Genomic DNA, 27,097 nt, shown 5'->3' with positions numbered 1-27,097 from the left:
AAGCTATGCAGAGCTGCTCCCCACTGCAAGCCACCTTGCATCTCTTATACCCTTAGAGCAGTATGTTTTCTCCATGACTGCTTTCCCACTGCAGCTAAATATGTCAAATATGCAGGGAGACACCTGTGAAAGAGCAGCACTCTGTCTGCCCTTCAGTGGCACAGAGGATGCATGTCAAGGCTGGCTGCTGCTGCACCACGCCTGCATCACTCTCCTTGCTGCTCTGCCTGCCTTACCTGTTCAGTTTTCATTAATTCAAAGAAATTTCTCTGTCAAAGTCATGCGGACTTTTATTTCCCAAATCTGTTTTCTTCCTTTGTGTTGCTTCCCCTTCAACTTGTGGGCTTCAGTAGGTCTCTATAAAGGGAGTCGGATTTGATGGCATGCAGATAAATTACCTATGGAAGGACTGAGGAAAACTGGAACTGTACATGATTAATAAATAAGGCTATTATTGTCTCCCTGTCTGATCCAAAAAGAGCAAACGTCCTCAGCATGCTTTCATTTAATAAACACTCTTTCTTTACAATTAGCAGTTTTGTTTTGTTTTGTTTTGTTTTCACCTGCATATTGCTTACTGCTTTTGCCAGCCCCACAGCTGAGATAAGGTGTTCTGCTATTACGGCTAGGGGAAGCTGGGGCAGGAGCATGTAGAGCAACACTTGCCAAAGGGGCTGTACGCTTTTAGTCACTAAAACTCCAGTTTTTATTCCCTGGGATACCAAGGTCCCTCCTATCATTTGCTCCTGAAGATTTCACCAAACACCATGGCAACTGACATCCCCAAAAGTCAGGCTGCTATTTTTGTTGCTTAATATCAGAAATAGGTGATGTCTGGCTTCATTCTGTTTGATTTCTCAAGAAGCAACAGTGTCTGCATCCTGTGTTCAGCCTCTTTGAGCCCCATCCAAAGCTGGATGGAAGCAATAACATTGCTAATTGGGGTTCATTAGTGCAACTGATAATTGAATAGGAAAATGTGGTTAAGAAAAAACAAGGACTGGAGGCTTAAAACCTGTCATCCAGGTTTCCTACAGTCCTTGTGCTCCCAGGCTCAGCTCTTAATCTCAAAGCCTGTTTCTCTGAGTCTGTTGCAGTCTGCAAATACATCCCTCCCCTGCTACCTTGCAGGCACCCTGAGCAGCCAGGGATCAGCAGCGACCCTCCTTTCACCTCCTGCATCCCACCCAGCTGTGCCACTGGCTCCTCCCTGCACAGCATCACCTCGGGAGAGCTTCCTCAGGAAGAGGAAGGGACACGGTGCAGAGAATACCTTGGAGAAATATTCGAAATAATTCCTCTCTACCCTTCCTTCCCAATACTTTCAGGGCATGGGGGAGGAATGGCCTAAAAATATATAAATAATTAGGTCTGTCAGTTTTAAGCTGATTATGGTTTGTGAAATCAGTCATGAGAAAACTAGTTATCAATGTGCTGTTTGTGATAGAAAGTTTTCCCTGGGGAGCAGCAGGCTTGGATCCTGCTCTGCCAGCACTTTAATCTGGCAGAATCTACCCCTGCAGGGTGCTGTATGCTAAAGTGGGCTGAAGTAAAACAATACTGAGGGTGCTGGGGACCCGTCTGGAGGCATTCAGCACCTAGCAAGATCAAGCTGCAAGTCATGCTTCTCCTTTCTTAATAAAAATGGCTTTTGGGGAGGAAAAAAAAAAAATCCCTCCCCCAAATATGTTATCTTTGAAAAACCAATCTGCCTTTGCAAGACAGGCTGTAATTGAATCCCAGCTGAATGCAGCTGCAATTGGGGTGAGGTGCCAGCGTCAGGAACAGCATCTGGAAAACCGCAGAGAACCGCAGAGTGGAGTTGCATAAGCTAAGCAGCTCTTTAAAATATACGCGTGCACACACGTGTGTGTGTGTGCACGGGTGTAAATAAAACAGAGAAAACTAAACAGAGGATCAGAGGCCAGGCTAGAAAATGGCGGCAGAGCTTCACCAAACCTCTGACTCGACCAGCATCCTGCAGCTCCCTGAGACTATGACCCTCCTGCATCTTTGTTCTTCCTCATACCCCACTCCCGAGCCTGAGCCCAAGATTGTTTACTTCTTCTCCCCATCTCTCCAAGGGATATGATTCACACGTTTTCAGATTTATTTGAGCAAAATGCAATAAATATGCTGCTTCAATTTTAACTGCTGGAATGTAGCCAGGGTTTTTAATGAATCTGGCCTGTGCGATTGAAGTGGTCCAGGATCGCAAAAGCTCTGGGCACTGTTAGATTATACACACAGACATACACACACACATATCTCCCCCCACCTCCCATTCCCTTGGGGCTCTGTGAGTCACACGCGACTGCAGGTTTTTCAGATTCGGCTCTGGTTAAAATTAGCAAAAGCCTTTATTATTCAAGAAGAGGAAGGATTCCTATCACAGCTGCCGAGAACTGCCATATTTTTCTTGGATTTGCTACACCGACCTATTATAATTTGGCTTTATCTGTTATTCTTTGTTTCCCTAAAAAATAGTAGCAAGCCTTGGTCCTGTCAACACTGAATTTTAATTAACTGTTCATGAAGATCACTGCATTAATCCGTAGCTGGACCATTGTGGTGTTTTTGTTTTTTTTTTTTTATTTGTTTGTTTATTTGTTTTTTTCTGTGTAGCTGGCATCTCTAAGTTTCGATCTTTTATAGGAATGTTTCATAGCAAGGTACATTCAGATCTCTGCTGACTGGGACACTAGTTTTATGAGCTTAAACAAAAGATACATTTCCAGCAATTGTAAACACCTTGTTTTAGTTACCAGAGCAGGTAGAAAAGGGCTTTCACACCCAAATCTGGAGACATATAACTCAGGTGGGGTTCTATGAAACTGGGCACCATATTCATTCAATTCACAAGCTGCATGCACTTAAGAGGAAAACAAACATTTTCGATAATGGAAAATGAGTTACGATACAGTAAATATGGTCTGTGTCAACTCAACAGGAAGGTTTTGGCCAGGTCCCAGGTGACAACAGACCAAAATTACCATGACCTGTGGGAAGAAGCCCACTCTAGTAGACACAGTGCCACTGCTGAGCTCTACAGCATCTAATGGGTCCAAAGCAACGTGGAGGCAAATTGCCAGGGCCACATGGAAAAATCAGAGGATGTCATTTCTCCTTCGCCTCCATCTGTGGATAATTGGTTGAGCACTAAAATTCACAAGGAAAATTTTGTTTTAGAAAGATGATAAAGAGAACAAACAAAAGACAGGAAATTAAAATTTATGTAAACATAGTGGTTCCCAGAGCAACTATAAATGAGCCACATTGCACATATAGAAAAAGGCATAAAAGTTAATACCATGTGCAGCAATACCATACACTACGTAGATACCCCTGGGATGATGTTACATTTGCTACGGGACCCATCATTTTGAATGGTTTGACTTTTACGTTTTTAAAGTCTCAAATATACCATTGCACTAATGCCAGGTGGGAATAGGCCATTTACTGTTTATTTGTTTGTTTGCTTAAAAGAGAAAGGACCATTTGAACAGAATGAGCTACAAGTCATAATTTTCTCCAGTTGCAAACATGAGACAAAAGTTGTGGGCTTAGGTCTCCAAAGTTTTCTGAAGAGTTTTGCTGGGGAGGTATTTCTGTGCACTGATTTAACACTCACAAAGTGAGATGGCAGGAAGGGAGAACAGCTCTCATGTTGAGATAGGGCAGCATGTGTTCCAGTGATGAATTATAGCGCAATGGTAAGTACAAAGCTTTTCCCTAAGTAAATGTGGGAGTGTGGAAGGGATTGACTTAGCCTTGTAAGCTTCAGCTCTGAAATACCTAAACTCCTTGGAAACATGCCTTCAGCTCACTCTTCTATTTTTTGCAAGTAGTTATCCCGAGTTTGATTCTCTGCTGCCTCATGCAGTTGTTGACATCAGTAACATGGGTGTAAAATGTCACCAGATCAGAAGGGAGCCGGCATTCACCTTGCATTTGTATTCATGACTATACAAGGAAGAGGGCAGCAGCAGGTCAGGCCCACTGAGATCCACAGAGATTACTTTGTCGATGTGGGATGTTTGTGTTCTGATGGGGTGTTTTATAATCGACTCTTAAAACTGTGCTGCAACCTATTTGTTCTGGTTTCATGGCAGAGCAGACTGGAACATGGGAATTGTTGTGGTTTTCCAGGGTTTTGTTTTGTTTGTAGGAAAAGCATTGCATCATGATTTTATTTTATTATTTTTTTCTCAAAAGATTCCAAAATTTGCAAAATGTGAAGTATTTGCCCGGAGATACAGCTTAGGATCAGAGCTGGCAAGCATCCCCTGGGCTGTCAAAGTCAGCTCACCCACCCATGCAGGCAGCTTTCCCAAACCACAGTGCAGGGGCCATGCCTGGCAGCAAGTACCCCTTCTTGCTGTCCTACAGCAGCCCCAGCCTCTTGCCCTGCCTTCTCCTTCGTGAGACCATGGCACCCATGTGCATCCATCAAGAGATACTACAAAGGACACCACTGCCTTTCTCCCACTGTGGTGGGCTGACCTTGACTGCCTGCTGGACATGCACCCAGATATTCTCTCACTCCCATTCCTCAACAGGGAGAGGAAATAACATGAAGAAATCTCATGGATCAAGATAAAGACAGCAACTGGGAGATGTTCACAAGAAAAACTTGAGCTGGATATTGGCAAAGAGTGAAATGATTGTGGGGAATTTTTTTGTGTTGTTGTGATGGGGTGAGGGCTGGAGTTTCACTCTATGTGCAAATTGTTCCCCTTAGTCAAAGGGAAAGGCAAAATGGGTTTCTCCTCCCTAGAGAAAAGGCAAATCCACTTTTGTCAGTGTTGTGATAACATTACATCATGATTTTGGAGTGGGGAACTTTTTTGTGCTGATGCAAGTGAAGTTTGTAAAGTACATGTGATGAATTTGTGTGATCTGCAGGCAAAATGTGAGCCGCCAGAGTGGAAAGGATACTTCATGTAGTCCAGGTGCGTTGCTGCAGTGAAATCAGGGCTTGCACCCCTTGGGCATCAGCACCACCTACTGACACCTTCATCTGCCAGGGGTCTCTATGTCTCCTTCCTGGCAATACATGGCTATGTGGTCCCACATGGGGAGCCAAACCACCTCATTTCTCCAGCCCCCCTTCCCCAGAGAAGGTGCTCTGTTTGCATTCATCCTAGCAATAACCTTCAGGTGGTGGCTGCCCTAGGGAAATGGGTTGGAGACCAGGGAAGGAAAGCTTGGAGATCTTTCTCTGGTTAGTGGTGTGGCCTGTTTCTCACTTTTTATGTGTACCGTGACTCCTACAGTGGGACCCCGGACTTCGGTGAAGCCAAGTCCTTCATCCAATTCATAATAATAAAAAGGGAGAGTGATATACTCTTCATGCAAAAATTTAATTTTTTTCTAATTCCTGTTCAGCTGAAGCAGCTCATTTCTCTTGAAACACAATTGAAATGTCATTAGTATTTTCATTAGCATGATGACTGATGATATAAGGCAGGCAAGTAGATTTGGGGCCTAGGCTGATAAATTTTCATGACGTTTTTGTAAGACTGTGCTAAACACTTCAGAAGTCACATGCCAAGTGGTTCCAGATCATTTAAAAAAACAGAAGACTTTTTTTTTCTTTTTTTTTTTTTTTAGCTCCTGGAATGAGAAACAGCCACAGAGCTATACAGAAATAGCACAGGAATCCCTGGAAATGCCCAGCAGTTGCTAAACATTTTTTTCCTTTATTGAAACAGTTAATCTTCATCAATGGTGATATTTTACTGATGCATCATTGGCATTTCACATTTTTTTTCCCATCTCTGAGGATTCACATTTCTAGATGAAATGGCTCTTTTGTTTGTGGGGAGGAGCGAAATTCCTGTGGAGAAGCCCAGCTTAAGACCTAACCATAACTTAGGCTGCCTTTAGAGGATTTTTTGAGAGGTTGATCTGGATTTAAGTGATACATGTGTATAAGCCTTCTCGACAGTTTGGCTTCCAGAGCCTTTTCGCATCACTAAATGAACAATGAGGAATGGATAAACAAGAAGGGAGAGGAAATGTTAAGCTTAGTTAGTTGTCTAATCAGTCTGAGACATTTTGCCCTCTTTGCTATGAGCTAGCTTCAGACATAGATGAAGCAAATTATGCACTTGGGGTGACTTGTACTTTTATCTACTGGTAGACTATATTATTTCATTGATTCCCTCTCTACGTGCAAGCAATAACAGAGCTGTGTCCTGTAAGTTTCTATGGTTTTCTCTCACCTGTAATTTTAAACTGCAGGGTTGTTGGATTTTTTTTTTTAATGTTCTGTTTAAGAGGAGAAGGAAAAAAAAATCTCTTTGCTATGTCAAGCAAAAGATCCTTGTCAAGGTACAGAAAACAAATAAACAAAAAAAATATATCTAATTTTCTCACTGGGTAAAAAATCCATCCTAATGAAACACAGGAAATTTCTATGTCTTTTAAATTTATAGCATATATACTTTGATGCCTTGCACTGGAGCCATGTTACTTACCATTCAGGAAGGAGTTGACAGGGCATGTTTGTGCTGCTCCTTCATTGGTGACAATGGGGTTATTTGCAATGATGAGATATTTCCCTACCCACAAGAGCCTTTGGGACAAGCAAAGATGAAGGCTCAGGGCTCAATTCATTTGCCCACATGTAGTTGTCAACTGTCATTTGAGATGCCTAGGATATCCTGCCTGGCCTCCAGCTGCTCTTGCTGAAGGGCAGAGGTCTTGCCTGAAGCCCTTTATCATATCTGCCAGCCACCCGTGGATGTTTCAAATACCTCAGGGCATTTCAAATATAACCAGGTGCCAGTATAGAGCTTACACTCCTGACCCAGGGATGCACCATCCATATTTGAGCCTCTCCTTTTGAGCAGGAGGAATTTAAACCTGAGAGGCTGACATTTGGCCGTGGAGTTTTTTGGGGGATGGATCCTCCCACGGAGATCTGTGTGTCTACAGCAGAAGATAGCTATGTGAGTTAGGTGTCACCACTTTCATTATAGTCGGTAAAAGTTTAGCCAGTAGAGCCTGGAGAATAATTTGTCTTGAAATAGAGAAGACTCCTACTTTTTCAGATGAATCATCCACTCCACTCTTTTGACTATTAATTTGATCCCTGTTACCTGTAACAGGAGCTACGACATAAAGCTCTCATGTAGAAACGTGGACTGTGGCCACCTGAAGTTAGATGAGATGAATGCCTTCTCTTCTCATATATTAATAAAGAACATCAGGAAGGCACAACTAAAAATCCAAAGATTTGTTTTTTTAGGCAAAACTCAAATTTTGGATATGATTGAGCAGTTTTACTGGACAGTTGTCCCAGTCGGAGAATACACCATAAGTGGCTTTTGATGCCCAAACTGCTAAATAAAATTTGATTTTTTTCTCCTAGTTTTTCTGCAAAACTTGCAAGGCCGGGTGTTGCAAACAATTGTTTGAAACTAGGATCTATCCTTAGGTACATCCCTACTGGAACATGGAGTGCTGAGCAAATAAAGTATGCTGTCAACTTCATTTCAAGCATTTTCATTTGGAGAGCCTGTGCTTGGCAGTTTCCTGAAGATAATTTTTTTTCTATCATACAATGGCTTGATGAACACCTCAGCCAGGTTCAGAATTTCAGCAGGATCTGCCACTGTTAAATCTTTCCATTGTGATAGTAAAATTCTGCCACCCCAGCAAAGGGATCATAATTAAAGAAAAACTTGGCTTGCATGATCTTTGCTCCCTCATGATGATCTCTCAGAGTTTTCTAGATGCTTAAATGGAATGTATTCCCACCTTGATATACCTGGTCTTCTCTTCTATACCTGGTATTTAGTCTGACTGATGCTGTAATATAAGCATATATGTTTATCAGGAGGGAAGTTCATGGGGAAAGAACCTAAAACATTTTGTTTAGGCACTATGAAATGTGAAAACTGAAGACAAGCTTATACCAATATTATGAAGAAGAGCACTCTGGAAATTTGGAGTGGTTTCCACATAGATTTGCAGCATTCGAGTTGATAGTATAACTCCAAATGTCAGTGGTTAAAAGCATTTAGAGGTTTCCCAGTATGCTCTTTACGCTGGTTCTTGTCAGTCTGCTTTTCACACATGTCTGTAATAAGTGATTTCCCTCCTCCAGCTTCTTTTCAATCTATTCTTTGTCTCCTATTTCCATTTATTTCCCTATTTCATTCCACTTTGCACTCTTCACCTCTTTAACCTCTTCTTCATCAGTCAGATCCCTTCTTGTGTCTGTACACTCCATGGAGGCAGTCTCTGACCTTATTACATGTGGTCTCTCTGCCTTCCTTCTTACACTGCTCAAGGAAGCAGTCTCCAGCAAGAATGTTAATGAAAACCACTCTCAATAAAGTATTTCCTATATGAATTTTCCTTTGAAAAAAAGTAAAATTCAAAGGTTTTACACTAATGTTTGTCCTTGGTCAATAGTTATCCCTGAGGTTTTTAGGAGGATAAAAAAAGAAATTATGAACTTCAGGAAAAATCTAAAATTCTAAGTTGTTTTTGGTCCAGATACAGCAACCCTTGAACTATGAAAATAAAGCTGAACATTGTACTCCATTAAGTATTTTTTTTCCCCAGAATGACATCAGAATAGAGCAACAATTAAAGAACTATATACCATAATGTTAGCTAATTATTAAACTTTTGTCACTGAGGTTAATTGGCAATAACACATGATCTTACCTCTGTATCTATTTAAATAGATTTCAGTTTTCATATTGCAGTCAATTACTGTGGTTTTCAGAATGAAAGGTAAAAAAAAAAATAAATACTCCGTATCTATTGATCTGAAATACAGAAAGGGAGAGAGAAGGAGAACGATGTATGTGCTCCCAGTGTATATTATTTTTCATCTCTGGTGCTGATAAAGCAAGCACTCATTTTAGTGATAAATCAGCATTAAAGTGGGATAAATGGACTCAGATATTAAAACAAAGCCAGCACAAAACCTTCTCAAAATAAAAACCCTCCTCCATTACAGTCTCCTAGGATTGTAGGGTATACGGGGAGCTCCATTAAGTGCTGAGATTTTACTTCAAATGCATGGCATGCTCTGAACATTTCTCATTGTATGAAGCAGGGCATAGCTTATTAGAGATAAAGAAGAAAAATGAAATGACCAGGCTGCCCAGTAGGGAGAATGCTAACTGGGATGTCAGCAGTCTTGGATTCCCTTATCAGCTTCATGCCTGACTTCAGGGAAAATGTTTCAGTCTTGTCCTGCCTGTGCCTACCACCACAACATAGCTGCCTTTGATTGTGACCGTGATGACTAGAAAGGTAGGGACGTCTCTGAAGAACATTTTGTGTATTTCTGGACTAAGTCAGATGGTGGAGATGATCACCTGGTTCTTTTGTTTTCCTTTTGTGCAATGGTATGGACAGTTGGGTTCCAGCAACACCCCTGGAATTGTTTACTTCTCGCACACAGACATAACCACAGGACTACTTAAATTGTTATAATGCTAATACGATATTTCACTTACAAAGGAAAAATATCAGCTAAGTTTGTGCATTATCCAGAAATTGCCTATTACTTCATGCATATGCAGGGCAACCTAAGCCCATATCTGGAGAAAAGTTGTGCTCTTTTTTCTCAGTGGAGGTATCCTAGCTGAACTTGTTCAGCAAGATTTTTGCTAATTACTTTGCTAACTCCTCATCTCTTTCATCACCTTTTCTACACTAGATGTGCCTGAAAAATGACTCCATCATTACACCAGCCCAGTCCTGGTGCCTCAATCATCCTCCCCCCGCCAGCAACTTGACTCTTCTGCCCATGCTTCATGCCAGCACTCTCCTACCAAAGCTGTCACTGTCCCATTTAATCTGTGATAAATACAAACTGCTCCCAACTCCATTTGCCTAGGGGATATCAGCTCTATCTGCCACGTTTAAAAATGATCATCCCTGTTGTTAAGAAAAACAACAACTCAAAACACCACCCTTGACTTTTCTCATTACTTACAGACTGAAATTCCCCCATCTGTCTTTTCTCAGCTGTTCTTGAGAAAGAAATTCTATCTCCTCTTTCCTTCCTCCCCAGTGAGCATATCCTCATCCACTATGACAGTTCGTTTCAGTTCGACTACTCATCTCTAAGCAGGTTCGTGCTCCTACTTTCAGTTTTTTTGCTTGTCTTTTTATTATTATTATTTTATTTCAATCCCTTAGAATACCTAATAGCTTTTTATGCCTTAAAAAACAGCCCTTTGGCTCTCTCTTCCACCCCAGCCTCCTGTACTCCTTCAAATGCTTTTTTTTTCCACTTCACTTCTTTCAAAGATTTTAACTTTTGTTCTTCCCTCTCTACAAGAGAAGTTAGTTCTTCATCACTGTGTGTTAAATGATTCATCCACTGATATATTTCACAGCAAATTTCATCTCTCCAGCACTAGTGGTCTCTTCCTCCCTTGATTCTCTCTGCCTCCTACAACTGTAAATTGGGAGTTTCTGCTCAACTTAAAGTTTCAGGCTCTGGGCAGAAAAAGCTTTGACTCTGAACCAATGGACAATCCCCCATTACTTAAAACCATGTCCTCAAGGCCTGGGATACTGGAGCCTCCAACTCTGAATTAGCATTTTCTTTTCCCTTGGCTTTTTCTCTCCTTACATTTATTGATTGCTGACACACTCCCCAAATTCTGATGGAAATCCTCGTGTCACATGTTTATCCCTTCATGACATGACAAATTTTCAGCCCCCTGTCCCACCCTGCTGAAGGACTGGGCTGCTGGGACGGGCATGCAGGGGCCTGGAAGAGACCAATAATAAGCACACTCACAGTCCCCTTGGTTCACTGTCCTGTACTCTCTTGGCATCAGAACTACTTTCACCAGCTGTGTTTAAACCATTTTCATCTTTCAATCCATGACAGACTGAACTTGCAAGTGCATGTGCCTTCATCTTCCATGACCAAGTCTGCACATCCTTTATTCTGCAGTCTGCTAACTCAGGACTGCTCTGTGTTTCTGCTGGCAACCTGCAGAGGAGGATGGTAAGGAATGAGATAGAGGATTTGTGAGTCTTCTTTGCACCAATATGGGAGGAAGGGAAAAAAAAAATGCAATGCGCAAGACTCTATCTCCTAGGAAGCCTAATGTAGGTTTGAAACAGGTGGAAGATCAGCTTTTTAAATCAAATTACAGCTGATCATCTTCTTAGCTGCAGGGGCAAAGGGGATTTGTGACTCATCCTGATGATGAGCAAAATAAGGCTTTCTTAGCCTTTCCTCATTGGGTTTAGTTCTTGCATGACTAATGCCAACAGCTACATCTTTTTCAAACATTGACTGCCACCACAGCTCCCCGCAGTCCTGGAACCCACCTCCCAAACCTGGAAGATGAGTTGAAGCCTCTACAGACAACCCCACAGCTGCATATAGCGTTAGCAGCTGCTCAGCTTGCTTAAGAGACACGTTACGAGACTTCAGGTAGACAGCAGTTGCCACTATGCAACCCTGGCAGCAAACACGATTATCTTCCTAAAGAAGTGAAGAGGAAGGCTTGCACCGCGCCTCTTGAACTCAGGCACAGAGATCCACCCAAGTAGAAAGGAATGGCAAGATGCATTTAACCTCATTAGTTTCAGTAGGGCTGACTTTGTGCAATCCATCAGTGTACAGATACATTAGGGGAACTAAACTATTTCCACATCTCATTTACATAATGGATGGGATGTGAAATGAGTCCTATGGAAGAGAAGCGCCCTGGAGGCACTAAAGTTTATCACAATATGTAAGAGTTCTTTTAGATCATTGCATTAAATTTCCACTAACAAGATAACAAATTAATTGTCTGTATTACTGTACTAACCCAAAGCGGATAAAGTGTATGATTTCAGCAGAGGAAGGCAGCTGTTTAAGACAGCTTGGTGGTTATGGGAGGAGGCAGAGGAGATTAGTGTGTCTCCCAGCATTTGCATGCCACAATGCCAGCCCTCCTCCTGCCCCTTTAAGAAATCTGGCTCTTCTCTAATCTGATGTTGGACTTGAGCTTTATTAGTGAAGTGAGGGAGAATGAGTAAATCAACTGTATCAGACAAGCCTCAGGACATCTGGAAATTGATCATTCTGCAGAAATAAGCACTCTCTGTTTATTAGCTGGGAGTTCATCACTATCGCTTCTCTTTATCCAATTCCTAAGAGATTTCAAAGCTATCATCATAGCATTAGCTCTTCTGACTGTGCTACTGCAGATAAAGATCAGAAGATCTATCTAATGATGGCTTTCTCAGTCTCCCTCTCTCTTTCTCTAAAGATATCCTGATTTAAAAAATAATAATAATAATAATAAAGAAGTAAGAAAATAGCTGAAATGAAATAAGGCAGTCTTCGTGTCTTAAATTTTTGCCTGTTGGCAATGAGAGTAATTTTTTTTTTCATTCTACAGGCATTCAGTTTTATTCAGGAGTACACATCCTGTAGAATAAAAAATCCTTCATAGATGAGGTGGAATTTGAAGTTTTTAATGTGGTGGTGGAAAAAGAAGGAAGATAAAAGGACCTGAAGCCATAAAGCAGTGCTGTACATTGAAAGTACAGTTATTTTTAAATGATAATACACGTCAAATAGAAGCCAGGAAAATGAATTCCATAAGTTAGAAAGGTAATAATATTACTTTAAGAAGAATAATTACTTTCCGTAACTACATTTATCACATAGTAATTCAGTTCTCCCTTCTGGAATGTGATGCAATGCCAAACTTTTGACTGATTTATTTAAAATCGGCATTAAGAAAAGATTCGCCCAGAGATGAGGCTTCTTCTGGTTCTTTATTCAAAATTGGGCAGTTATCAAAATGCAAATAACATGACTAACTTACTGTTTAGATGTGCATTCCTGTATAACTGCACTGTGTATATACATCGCGCAAAAAGACTGGGAGAAAAATTTTAAGAATTTTCCGATAACAGTGGTTGGATGCATAAACAATTTAAATACAGCCCTGGATTTCCAGAAATCTGTGGGGAGTGTAAAATCCAATGCAAGGAACTCTCTAAAGAAAAATCTTCCCTAGCAGAAGCTACACAGAGATCAATTTTATCAGCTGATTTTCTCTGTTTTCCAATAGCAAATTAATATTTATTATCTCTTTTGAACTGGCACTTAGAGTTCCAGCCTGGCTGCACATTGTACTAGGTTCTGCACACAAATAAAAGAAAAGGTGGACATTGGCCAAGAACCTTTCCATATAAGTAGAAGATGAGAGAAAACAGATGAATGCAACAAGCAGAGTGAGCATGATCTAACAGTAAAGCAAGGATGGTTAATTAATCCGTTTGTATAGAGCCTAGCAAAATAGAGCTAGACCGCATTACTTGCAATGTAAGTACTTAATAGCAACAGTAATGACTAGGCCTTTAAAATTAATGTATTAATTATCAGACAGAGCTCATAAGTTGCTTAGCCAGTGAATGAAGAATTTTTTTATGCACAGTATCAGGGGACCCATAAATCTTTAAGAACAGGGCCCATTTTACATCAGTATTGTTTTGCCTCATATACAGCCTTTCTGCCAGTCTGCCTTGAACTAGAGTAGTGCTACTCCTGGTCCACCCTTTTATTTATGATCATCATTATTATTTATTTATAATCATGCCATTATTGTGTTAGGTTCTTGATAATTTCCTTCATGTGTGTCTCCCCTTGCTTTTGAAGCTGTCCTTTCCCTTTGCCCTTTTTCATTTAACAAATAATGATTGATTTGCTCCCTGCTTTGCTGGCCTATTGCTCACTTGCATGTACATGCACTATTGTCTGTGATATCAGCAGGACTCAGGAAAGTTAAGATATGAGTCTTTCAGGGGGTGAAGCAAGCTCTAAATTGGAGGAAGTGCACAAACATCAACAGAAAGGTGGCAAATAAGGTCTGAATCAGACAACCCATGCACATCACTTGTTCTGTCTCTGGAGCAGCAAAGGATAAAATACACTGGAATCACGGGCAGGGGGTTGAATTTTAAAGTGAATCCCCTCCTTCCCCTCCCCCCCCCCCCCCAACACACATGACAGTGTTATGAAAGATTTATTTTCACTTGATTCAAATATAGTTTGAACTGGGGAGGATCTCATAACCAGGCCTCCTAAACAGGGCATCCCAAATGGGAAGAAATAGTCCAGTGAAAGGTGATGATGCCACATCAGTGGGTTGCAGCATGAAAGACCTCTCATGCTGCAGAATGAATCATGGCCTTCTGTGAAACTCCATGGCTTTCCAACGGTACCTCCGATTCTCAGTTTGCATTTTGGTATCTGGGAAAGAAACCCTATGATTCTTCCTTATTTGCTGTTCCAAATCCATAAATTATTCCCATCCCTGAATTCAGAGGTGAATTTTGGTTATGTGAGTGCTACAGGCTGAAGAAACCAAGTGCGTAAAACAAAAGACAGATGGCTGAAACCATGATTCACCAGTGATGAGCTGCAATTGGGCCACGTAGACTTTGAAGTAATTCATTACATTTGTATCTCTTCTGTAGAGGGGGGATTTTCCTCGATGATTTGTATGACCTTGCTAAACCCAGATAGGTGGTAATTGAGCAGCAACTTCTTCTTCAGAAGAAACAGAATAAAAATATTGAAAATATTGACTCACCCCAAAGGCAGTAAGCAGCACTTTGGTCTTTGACCTTTAAGCATCCTAGGGTAGTCAATAACCTGGCTGTTAGATGCTGTGCCTGCCACTGATTTTGATTTGGGAGTAGTTTAACCTTGAACCAAGATCCAAGTAACCACGGCAACAGGAAGTCGGCCTCTCCATCCAAGGAGTGGGAATCCATAAATCAAGGTCCCTAATGCAAACACTGTGTGCAGGTAGAGATTTGAGAGGATAAGTGGTTTGTGAGGGATTACCTTTGAAAAATGAATGACTGTCCCTTGATATGTTGAAGCACAGCTTCACAGAGACTTTTTTTTATCAATAGAGGTCAACAGGTTACAGCTGCATGTTTTCATATGGCTCTTTATATAGGTCCTTCAGTTTAATTAGAACCAGATGTTGAATTTATGAGGTTGTTAGCATTATTATGTACCATATGCACATGCATAAATGTGTGCGTGTATTGATACATACATCCACATATACACGTTTCTTGCCCACAGACTACATTCATGAAAAAATAATGTTAAGCCTCAAACTAAAGCACTATGGAGTGGCGAAACTTTCGTTTTGCATATGCACAGTTCCATAGTCCTGGGATCCTACAGGCATAATTACCTGGTCAAATAACTTGGTTTTTCTATGGGACATTACTTTATTCAGTGTATGGCACTCACCTAATGAACAGCTATTTGGTAGTTTGATTTTCCTCTCGTTATTCAGTGTGTGACCTCATGTCTCATTTATTCCACATTTCTAAGCCTTACTATGAATAGATGAATGTTTCATGAATGTTGATAATTTTATTTTCACAGCACTGCTCTTGAGATGAGGGGTATATTACTGTTCTCATTTGCAATAGAGAAGCTGAGCATAGAGAGATTGAAGTTGAATCAATACAATTTTAGATGCTTAATACCCGATTTGGGGCTCTGGAAGAATGTGTGGCTTAATACACAAAAACTCCTCAGTATATCTCTAACAAGCCATGGCCTCTGACTGTGATTCTCTCTCTGTCCTGACTATTTCTGCTTTTGGACCCATTCTGCTGCATTAAGTCCACAGGTTTTTCATCTGGACACCTCTCCCAGACTTGCCCACTCTGTAGCCCCTCATCTCTTTCAAGATCTTTCAGCCTCCCCTGACCAGTGCACTGCTTCTCTGTCCGAGTCTGATGGAAATCTCTTCCAGTTTCTGGGACCACCTGTAGGTTTCCTGATATTTATCATTTCACACATAAAGGCAAAGGTAGGGACACTCATAGCAGCTCCAAATGCAAATGCAGGGAAATGTTAGCTGGTGCCCGGCAAAGCTGGGTGCAGCCAGCAGAGGCAGCCAACAGACACAGCACATTGGATGGTCAGGTTTCTGAGCTCTGCTTCAATATCTTCTTGATCTTCTGAGACCTTCTTCCAAGGCCATTAGGTGACTTCTTGGATCTCTGTGAGGAGCTCTACCAGATGCTACCCAGGTGCAACTCAGGAGAGCAGCAGTTGTCACCTGCTGCAGAGGATGAAGGCACCAGTCTTCTGACCTGTTCTGCTGTCCAGAGAGGTTTTCTCTTTGCCTGGAACTTGGATCAGGGACACTGTGGAGAGATATCCAAGGCTTGTCCAGCCTTTGGACTGATAATACTGCTGCTCTTCCACAGGGCACCAGCAGTACAGCTGTACAGTACAGGAGCATGTCAGGCATGGCTAAGTGTCTCTGGGGGCTGTGATCAAGGCCATGGGGGTACAGGCTGCTTTCTCCTCTATCCTACAAGTGAAATGGAAGTGCTTGAAGAAGACCTGACAAATCCTTCATGTCAGAAACTCTTTGTGTACCTCGTGTCGGAAACAAGGTTCCCCTCTTCAAGGTTAGAAAACCACTAGGGAGACAAGAGGTCCACCTGAGTAAATGGATTAAAAAGATATTTTCCAACAGCCTGGCCAAGCTGGTGAGGAGTGCTTTAAACTAGTAATGATGAGGAAAAGACATGGTGACCCACAATAAGGTAAGGAAGTGGTAGACCAAGCTGTCAACGAAAGGTTGAAGGGTGATGTAAGAAATCAGCAGCAAGGCATGGAGCAATGCCTAAGGACGTGTGATGAACCAACTGAGCACTTAAGGGTCAGGATTCATGACCAGACAAATGTGGGCAAGGTTGCAGTGGGTGCTTGCTATAGACCACCTGATCAGAAAGGAGATGAGGCTTTCCTTAGATAGAGAGAATTCTTATGTTCACCTCAGTGTGATAGAAGGAACAAGGCAAAAGGGGAGACCACAATCTTCTTGAAGAAATCTTATGAGAGCATGGAATATGGCCATGGAGAAACTTGAGATCCAGGAGAGCTGGTTGATTTTCAAGAATCACCTCCTCCAAACTCAAGAATTATCCACAACAATGAGCATCAAATCAAGCAAAGGTGTCAGGAGACTTGCACAAATGACCAAGGAGCTACTGACTAATGTCAGAATCGAAAAGGATGCAAAATGAAAAGGTAAAACAAGAACAGGTGATCTGGAGGAATATAGAGAAAACGTCTGAGCATGCAGGGATGGGCTCATGAAAGCCAAAACCTATGTGGAGTTTAATCTAGTGAGTGTAGAAGGACAACAAAAAATGTTTCTGCAGGCACATCAACAGAAAGGAGAAAAAAAAAAAAAAAAAAAAAAAAAAGAAAAAGAATAGGGAAGACTAGGGAAAATATGGGAACAGAGCTGAATGAAATGGGAACACTGGTGGCAAAGGACATGAAAAAAAACAAGGTACTCAATGTGTTCTTCACCTTGGTCTTCTTGGTCACCTTGGTAAGAGCAGACTTAAGGAATCCCAGGCCCCTGAGACTTGTGAGGAAAGAAATCCTACTTCTGGTGGAGGAGGATCAAGTTAGGGAACAGTTAAAAAAACTGAACATATATAAGTCCATGGGACCTGACAGGATATATCCAAAGGTGCTCAGGAATCTGGTCAGTGTTATTCTGAGAGTACTCTCGATTGTTTTTGAAACTTGGTAATCAGGAGAGGATCCTGAGGACTGGAAGAAATCAAGTGTCACTCCAATAAGTACAAGAAAAAAGATCCAGTGAGCTACAGGCTGGTCAGCCTCATATTGATCCCTGGGAAGCAGATGCAACAAATAACCCTGGAAACCATTTCCAAGCATATGAAGGATACAAGGAGCTGACCAGAAAGTCAGTTGAGATTTATGGTGCAAAACTCATGCCTGACCAACCTGGTGTTGCTTATATCTTTGCCCAAAGAGGTTGTGGAGTCTCTATTCTTGGAGATACTAAAAATCTGACTGGACATGGTCCTGGACAAACTGATCCACCTAAGCCTGCTTAAAAAGGGGATTTGATCAGATGATTACTAGAGGTCCCTTTAAGCCTCAGCTCTTCTGTGACTTTATGAATTTTCATGTCATTTAATTGCCAAAATCTAATGTATTTTCCCTGTGGTCCACGTACAGGCTGAGATTTGGAAAAATAAGTGATTTAAGAAGGACCCCCTTTGAAAAATGAGTGTCCGTCATGAATGTGTTGAAGTCCAGCATTGCAGAGATTGGGAAAGGTTTTCATAAGTTAGCAGAGGCACAACACCAGCTCCTCATCCTACCAGACTTTTGCTCCAGTCTCATGAGAGCAGAATTACTGCATTTTTATAAAACAACAACTGCTAGGAATTTTCTAAAATCAGCAAAACCTCTCACTTCTACTGTAAAAAACTGACTAAGATATTTTAGCTGACTTCCCACTTGATATATTTATACTTTTTTCTTTTTTTTTTTTATATACTTACAGATGTAAATACAGTATGTATAAACACACGCAAACTCAGACAAATATTATATGTAAATGGGTGTATATACATTCAGATGTACATGTATTAGTCAGGAACATATCAAATATGCAATATATATAATATTACAAAACTAGCTGTATAAATTTGAAAGAAAGACATTTGCAAGAAAGAAAGAAAAAAAAAAAAAAAAAGGGTTCAAGTTGTAAAAGAGCTTGAGAATCATTGCAAAGGGAGGAATCTACCAGCCATTCTTGCATAGCTTTTATTTCTTGGAACATCTAACCTCTTTAGTATGTTTGTACCATTCATTTATCCCATTTTGTAATCCCTGTGTGAATAACTCTGATGCCATCGCAGAATCTGTTGGTAGAAAAATGTATGACAAAGTGCTCTTTTTAAAAAAAAAAAACAAAACTCCCACCTCTTTGATGAGTTGTAAGGTAGATTTTTATTAGTAAGGACTTTCCCAAAACTATGTAAAAGTGTAATGTTCTCTAGACAGGGCATGTATGCTGAAGCTGTTACTGATGCCTGCTCCTTACTCAGATGAAACACACGTTGAGTCAAGTCATTGCAAAAGAGAAGTACATATGTTTATGTGGAGAATATACTACACAGAGGATGACAAATAGACAATCTCACTGAACAGAGATATGAGGTGTGTCTGTCTTTAAACATGTATAAGTGTGTGTATTTTCTCACAGAAGAAAGAGTAACAATGTGGAATTATTATTCCGGTTTCCTGGTGTTTATAGAGATCACTGATAGCTCCTCCTGAAGCAGAGGTATTAGAAAATAATAAAAATCTTGATCCTTGCTAGTATCGAGACCATATTAGGTCTTGAAACCAGGCACATACAGGGAAATATGAAAATACATTGGGGTTGCAAAGACAACAGCTGAATGTTCATCTCCAGATATTTCCCAGTCTGATTATTTCATCCATGTTCATCCAAATTTTGTTTCCTTCCCCAGGAATTGTAGGACCCCACTTAAAAGCAGACCAGACTTCACTTCACAGTAAAATGGAAAGTTCTACCTGTAACATGATGACCAGAAGGAAACCAGCAGCTGTTGACAGTGTTGCAATGCCGACTCCAGTATTATCTCTCCTACCTTCATCATCAGCAACATCTGAAGCAGGTAAAGTTGTTTCTCTCCATCCCCTCAATTTCTTCTCCACCTTCTTCCTTCCTGCACTGAACACTATGTACTCGTACCGTTCTTGATTTGAGTAGTAGTTGTAAATATGCATATCTGATGTGATAATCAGGCTGTAATTTTTTTCTAACACTTTCTTATCATGATCATATCTTGGCATATCAAATCTCATTTATTCACATACCGCCACTTGTGCAATAAAGAGGATAGAAGTAGCACCAGTCCGTATGGTCTAGCAGGGAACTCTGAAGCAAGGCTCTTGGGTTGCTTTCTCAGCCCTGTTGTTCATTTATTTGAATGTTCCATCCCTGTAGTACAAACATGCTGAATACATAGTGAATAGCTAAAGAGCAGCTGAGATTTCTTTCTGCATACTTCAGTGATTTTAGCATAATAGTCTGTCTTGCAAATGTGAAATTGTCTGGGGCAATGAACAGTGATTTAAAATATATGGGAATAAATAAGCAATAGTAGCATGTTTTTCAATCAACTTATATTTGGTGCTTCTAATTGGAATCCGATTGGAAGGTGATAGCTTTATACAGTCAAAAAGTGTGCCAATTCATTCAGTCATCACCATGCCTTTTGGGGGGCATGGATAGAGAAGTTAATCTTGCATTATGTCTTAATTTCCAGTGAATGGGAAGCCCACGGTATGTTACCCTACATGCAGGCATTAGGAGTTTCTTAGTCTTGTCAAATCTCTGATTCCGCATTCACAAAAAGGTATTTGTATCATTGAGTTATGGAATGACAGCATATCTAATTATGCAATTGAAGGTGCTGTTTCAGCGTGCTCTTTTTGATTTTCCTCTAGTTTCCTCAATAAATAGTGAAAACCAGGGAACCAAGCTGTAAAGTGGCTTCTATAAAGATAAGTTTTTATGTAAAAAAAAATAAAAATCAAGAGTCTCTGTTTAGCCTTTAATACTTTCCTATATATAAACTAAGGATAGATTTTTAATGCAATAGAGAATGAAAGCACACAAATATTTTATGATCAGTTTCAAGATGAAAGTGTATGTTTGACTACATAGTTCATTCTTTCCATTTTCAGAAGTCTAATTAAATTGTTGGTTTATCTGTAGCCCAGATGTTGAAATAATTTAGTGAAAACTGAAAGAAACTGTGTTAATGGGAAAACAGGACAGTGCTATGGGTTTCCTGTAATTAATGGAGAGCTCTTTGAAAATTCCTCCATTCGAATGAAGTCAATAAACTGAGCCCAGCTGTTGAGCAAACAGTCTTCTCTGTGCCATGTTCTTGCAAATGGCCTCGGGCAACTCTGAAGGGATGGAGAATGACAGGCAGTAAGATTGATCTTTAGTGCTGCAGACATACCAAAGCCATGCAGAATAAAGTCAAAGGAGCAATGGAGAACTTCCAAGACATCTGATATATCCTTGTTCAAAACCACTGTGGTGGAGTGGGTTGTTCAGCTTCCTTTAAGCTACCTTTGGAAACATATATTTTTGGTAGAGATTTCTCTTATTACCTCAGAAGTTATTCCCAGCTATAGCAATCCTCTGTGACATCCCAGCTTGGCCAGCACTCATTTTGATTTGTCTCTGCCTATGAGATACAGCCTCACTGCATCTGCGTACCATGGGGAGGGGAGAAATACAGGGCACCTGTGTGCCTTATTTTAAATGTGCAAAGTTTTTTTGTTGTTGTTTTGTTTTTAATACCAACATTGCTGCTTGCTTTTTTGGTGCAGCTAGGTAGGTAGGTTGTTTCTGGAGAGTAGGGAAGAGATGGAAGAAAAGTACAAAAGTTTGATTGGACAGAAAGCAGCAGCAATGTGCAGCAGCAGCGTGTAACGTTGCACTTTGTTTTCATAGCCTGCATTTGAGACACTGTGTTTGCAGGGGATACTGCAGTGTGCCTGTCTCTGGTAGCACATGGAAAGCCTCAGACATCCATTTTCAGACAGAAGTCCAGAAATGCTGGTGCTTATCTGAATTTTCTGTGTCTTGGGAGACACAGAAAATTCAGATAGAAACTGCTTCTATCTCCTATCGCACTCTATCAATCTCTCTGAAAGAAGGATTTCCTCTGTAATGGGTCCTCCCCATGGAGTAACAGAAAATTCAGGGGGGTTGTTCTTCTTCTGTCAGCTTTTTGTAACTAGTATTTCTAGCTTCTGATCACTTTGGGCTAGACTGCCAAATAGCTTCAGGGCTTCACAGACGCAGCACATGGCCCTGCAGCCTGGAGAGGTGAAGGGAGATAAATATGCCCAGGCAGCAAAGTCCTCTTCCTTGTACTCCATCACCTGAAGGTTGCCATCATGTTGTATCATCTCTTCAGAGGCATATTCCCATCTTCCTATATCATATTGAGACACTACAGACAGTTACTACTCCCAACCTCATCTTCATCCCATTTAAGATGAATTTCACCAGACAGAGGTAGGGGAAAGTCTTTCTCCCAGAGCAAAATTTCCATGTGCAAACAGTAAATTATGTGCAGGAGAACAACAAAGCCTAAAAACAATGCAGACCAACTTGGGTCCAGGGTTGGGCAGAGGTCTGTCTGGATAAAATTGAAAAGATTAGTACTTAGCTTTGGTTCTCAGCAGAGCAGTATATCACATGGCAATATAGCAAAATATTTTATATCAAAGATTGCTCACCAAGAGCTTCCAGATGAGTTGATAACACCTAATGGCTCTCACTTCAATAGTGGTTTATTTTGGCAGATCTCCCTGATATTTTGTCATATGCGCACCTCATCAAATCTTCCCCCTCCAGACTCATCAGACTCCTTTCCACATAGCCTCCCTCCTCCAAATGTAGAATCAGATGTCCCTGACTCTCAACAGTCAAAATAATATTGTGTTTCCTAATATAATCTATAAAAACTCTGACTTGAAAGGATATTACTTATTCAAGACGTGTATTCTGACTATCGGCAGGCTATATAACACAATTCAAATATTTTCTAAAGCGTGCGAGTTCAGCGGCTTGCTAGGAAGAGAAGCAAAAGCATTATTAGTAGCTTCTAACAAGCTTCCTGGGAAAGTCATAAACACCCCAAAGCATTTATGAAAGAAAAATTACTACAGTAAGCCAGCACAGACCAATTTTTTTTAATTTTTTTTTTTAATTGAGAAAATGAATTTCAGTCCAAAAGGAAAGGGTCTGTCAGCTTGCAAAGTTTTAGTATAGCAAGAAAGTTATCTCAACAACATGAAGGAAGACATTGGGTGTTCAGCTCACAGATTTACACATAAAAGTAGCTATCTACCACTAAGTGTGTATTAGTTGATTTCACAGAACTCAGCAGTTTGGCAGAAAGCAGATACCTGCATTTGTTCCACTCAGTCCATGTCTACATACCATTGAGCTCCCTTCCATTCTCTAAGCCTGGGTATCCTGGATGTCTCAGATTACTGCAACACCCATCAGGGCTGGCACAACCAACAGGATACCTGCACCCTAATTATTTAGTATCTGGGGATCAGAAGGATGCCCATGGTCATCTCAAATGGCATTAAACTCCCATTTTAGAAATAGAAGATTCTAAATTAGTCAGTAGAATTCTCTACTGACTGTATGAAGCAGATCTCCATTGACTGCAACGGGGTGTTAATACTAGATGCCAAAATAACAGATACTAATAGATCTCAGTAGAAACATAAAATTTTGCAGATTCTTCTTTTCAAATCATTTTCCTGCCCTTTGGCTTGCTGTCTTTCCAATTAAAGATGAGAGTAATGCCAAATCTCCAGATTTCACCATGGACCCTGCAATTTTTCCTATATTTTCACTAAAACTCCCATCTGCAAGATTTTCATCACCAATTGAAAAAATTCAACTTTACTTTCTGGGAGAAAAACAAACAAACAAACAAACAAACAAACAAAAAAACACATCTTGAACATGATAGTTTTCAAAAAGTCTTGAACGTGGGCCCTGGCGGTAGTGATAAAAAACAAAATGTGGACAGCAAATATAAAGGCTGTGCAAAATGTGTGATTTCTTAAATCCTCTTACCTGAAGCCACTATCAGGATCTGGGAGGAACCCAAAAGAGTTGAATGCTTAGGACTGGAAATATTGGGACTTTTTACTCAGTGAAGCCACAGAGTAATGGCTTTTTGCACCAGGGATCTAATTTGTTTGATCAGATGACAGAGAAGGCTCTCACGGCCACTTGCAATTAGAACTATTATATCCACCCTTTTTAGGGGTGACCTACTTGAGAGGAATTTTGTGCAACTAATTAGATTTTTCCCTAGTAGTTTGGACATTTCCTTTCCTTTCTCTTTTTCTTTGCTACCAAAATGAGTGCATTTCTCTTTTCTTTTGTCCTCTGTGAATCACAAACTGTAAGTGGGTTTTATTTTTCTTTTTGGTGTGGGGAGTGGGTTACATATGGAAAATGTATTTTGTTTTGTAATTAATGAAAACCAGACTTTGGGAAGTTGGCCATCTAGGTCTTTATTTATAAGACAGCATATGTCTCTGTTTTGTTTATGACTCACTCCTACTTCTTGCATTGTAACTTGGATTTGTTTATGCAAGCTCTTTGCTGAATCCAAGCAACATGGTGGTATAAGAGCCAATAATTTATGTTGTCCAAGAGGGGAGGACAGTAAGTGATGTTTGTATGCTGAATCTGTCATAATGAGCAAGGGAAGACTCTGCCACTTGATGGCTTCTGGTTATCTACAGAAAATGCTACAACAGCAACTTTATTTTAAACTACTGCTAGAAGATTGCCCTGTTAGCCATGAAGGGAGTGATAACCCCCAAATGAACCTTTCTCAACATCTTGGCCACTCTGGAAACTTCAAAGATTTCAAACCCAAATGCCTGCTTGACAGTCAGGTGTAAATTAAGTTTGCAAGTAGATATGGGCTGAGGTTAATTTAGTGGGATGTTTTACTGAAAAGAAATCATGAACTCTATCATTTCTTTTCCAGTAGCGCAGAATGGATATGTTAGGAGTGAAAGAGTGCACCAGTTATTACAATAACAGAATTAATACATACAGTTTCACTCACAAAAGGGTACTTACTTATAATCCACATGCAAATCTTGAACTCTGAACAAATGCTATATTTGTTAAAGGACAATGAAACAATTTAAGAAAAACAATCAAGGTCTCGTGTCCTAAGCAAAGGCCCAGGAGCCAAGAAATGCTGGGTTCTCTTTCCAGTTCTGACAGTGACTCACAATGTGACCTTGGCAAGAGACTTAACTGCTTTGGATTTCATTCAGATCTAAAGTAAGTGATCTGAACCAGGCAGGAGTAAGCTTACTTCGAGGGCCATTAAAGTCAATTATACAACTGATAGTTTCAGCTAGTTTCTGCAGAGATGATAGTAAAGAAATCCAAGTGGGACTAACAAATTTACCACAGGTGAAGAGTGTCACAGAACTTTCCAGTGCCCACTATTTTCAGTAGCAAACACTTCATACTATCTGACATCTATAGCAAGCATTAAAGACCAGGGTGAAGCCATCAGGAGTATATGTTTGGGGTACACAAAGTTTAATAGTTACGGTGGACCAATGTTACATCTATGCTAAGCAGCCCTTTCTTCCCTCCCACTAGAGGCTTAGGAATGAGACTAAAGCAAACCCACAGTAAAACATTGCTGTAGGAAAGTTTTACTGCTTTACAAGAGAAGAGAACTGGAGAGAGATTACTGACGACAACTTAGCAAAGTTGTGTTTTCATCTAGAACAGTAAAAGAGGAGGTAACACCAATTCTTCTGGGACTGTAATAAATTACTTTTTTTTTTTTAACTTTTTTTTTTTTAAATTGCTTGTCTATGCAAAGTCCTTTCTCACAGCCACTACTTCTTCAGTAGTCATACTCAGCCTATTAGGCTTGAAAACCCCTAGTCTTTGTGATACTGAAAACAGGCAAAGGAGGGTTTCCATTCACTGTTGTTTGACCCTGCCCCGTTTCTGTCCCTGTCTCCCAACAGCCAGCCCACCTCTGAAAAAAAGGTTCAAACGCCGTGAAATCGAAGCAATCCAGTGTGAGGTGCGCAAAATGTGCAACTACACCAAGATCCTGTCCACAAAGAAGAATCTGGATCATGTGAACAAGATCCTGAAAGCCAAGCGGCTGCAGAGACAATCAAAGACAGGCAATAACTTCGTCAAGAAGCGGAGGGGGCGTCCACGGAAGCAACCCCTCTCCTTTGACGAAGACTCCAGAGACCAAATGCCCGTTCTGGAAAAATGCATTGACCTTCCCAGCAAAAGAGGTCAGAGACCGACACTGAATCCGTTGATATTGGAGCAAGCAACCACCCAAGACACAATCATGGCCACCATTGAGGCTGTCATACACATGGCTCGAGAGACGCCACCGCTGCCACCTCCTCTCCCTCCTCCCCCCCCGCCACCTGCTCTCCCCCCACCCCGGATGCCCCGGGTTGGGAAAAGGAAAAGCAAGTCCCCGCAGGAGGAAGAGGAGGACATGAAAGTGAAGCGGCACCGGAAAGGCAGAGGAAGTGAAAGCGAAGGCCTCCCGTAAGGCCAGCGCAACCCGTTGGATGGCGGGTACCGGCAGCAGGGCGCGCCGGGACTGATGAACTAGAGGCACACGGTCTGCTTTGCCCCTGCGGCAGCACCGAACTTGTCCCTCAGGTGGCTGAAATCCACCATGGAGAGCTGTGCCAGCAGGGGTTCGCATCTTCTTCTTCATCGCTTCGGCCTCAGCCCCTCAGGAAAGAGGGGGAAAGGGTGAGGGGCTGGAAAGGTAGGGGCGAAGGGGGTGGGGGATGTCAAAATTGGGGATACTGTCTACTTTACAGAGTTTCCAAAACTAATCAGCATCTCAGCATTGCTGTGCTCACACCGTACCCAGAGGTGGGAGGCTGTCCTTGCAGAGAGCTGAACATTGTCACTAGGGCTGCATGCTCGACTCCAATTCTGTATGGTAGGCCAGGTGAAACTAAGAGTAACCATACCATAGTAGAAATCACTGTAAAAAAAAAAAAAAAAAAAAAAAAAAAAAAAAAAAAGGAATAAGAAAAAAAAAGAAAAAAGAAAAGGAAAGAAAAGAACAAAAAAAAACCTGTAATTTTCTCAACTGTGATGATCTTGGTTATAATCTGTTTGAATTTTTCTTTTTTTTTTCAGTTTTATATACCTATCAGGTTTTGGGGCAGCATAACCCCAAATACCTGACTCCTGCTAGAACTGTATTTTTTTTTCTGTCATTTACTTGCCTAGTTACAACTAGCTGCAATATAGGCAATAGAAAAGTAGAGCCTTACACGCGCACACTCTCATTCTGAGTGCTATCCCAACGAATGATGGAATATCACAACATTTCAAATAAGGTGTACGTGGATATTCAGTTATGATAGCATGTTTCTATGAAGCAACTTGGCATTTCCAATGGCATGTGAAAAGGGGGTTATCCATCAACCAAGTTGTTTTGATGCTCGGTACATGTAAGTAGAGAACAGCAAGACACTTCTGGGGAATAGAGTTATAGTAAACATGGACAAAATCACCAAAAAAAAAAAAAAAAGAAAAGAAAAAAAAAAAAGATTGAAAAGAGAAAATAAAAAAGT

The 27,097-nt window shown here is 40.9% G+C and overlaps 1 protein-coding gene across 1 annotated transcript in view; it reads left to right on the top strand.

Annotated features, from left to right (window-relative positions):
• SETBP1 (SET binding protein 1) overlaps window positions 1-26,258 on the top strand; it is a 267,287-nt gene extending 241,029 nt beyond the window's left edge. The window contains exons 6-7 of the mRNA XM_032205790.1: window positions 19,363-19,530; window positions 25,493-26,258. Of these exons, the coding sequence (XP_032061681.1) occupies window positions 19,363-19,530; window positions 25,493-26,049 (725 nt within the window). The 3' untranslated portion in view covers window positions 26,050-26,258. The remainder of the gene's footprint in view (window positions 1-19,362; window positions 19,531-25,492) is intronic.
• Window positions 26,259-27,097: the final 839 nt, after the last annotated feature.

Source organism: Aythya fuligula, chromosome Z, assembly GCF_009819795.1.
Source record: "Aythya fuligula isolate bAytFul2 chromosome Z, bAytFul2.pri, whole genome shotgun sequence".
NCBI classification, from domain to species: Eukaryota; Metazoa; Chordata; class Aves; order Anseriformes; family Anatidae; genus Aythya; species Aythya fuligula.
This window is presented reverse-complemented; position numbering and strand designations above follow the sequence as displayed.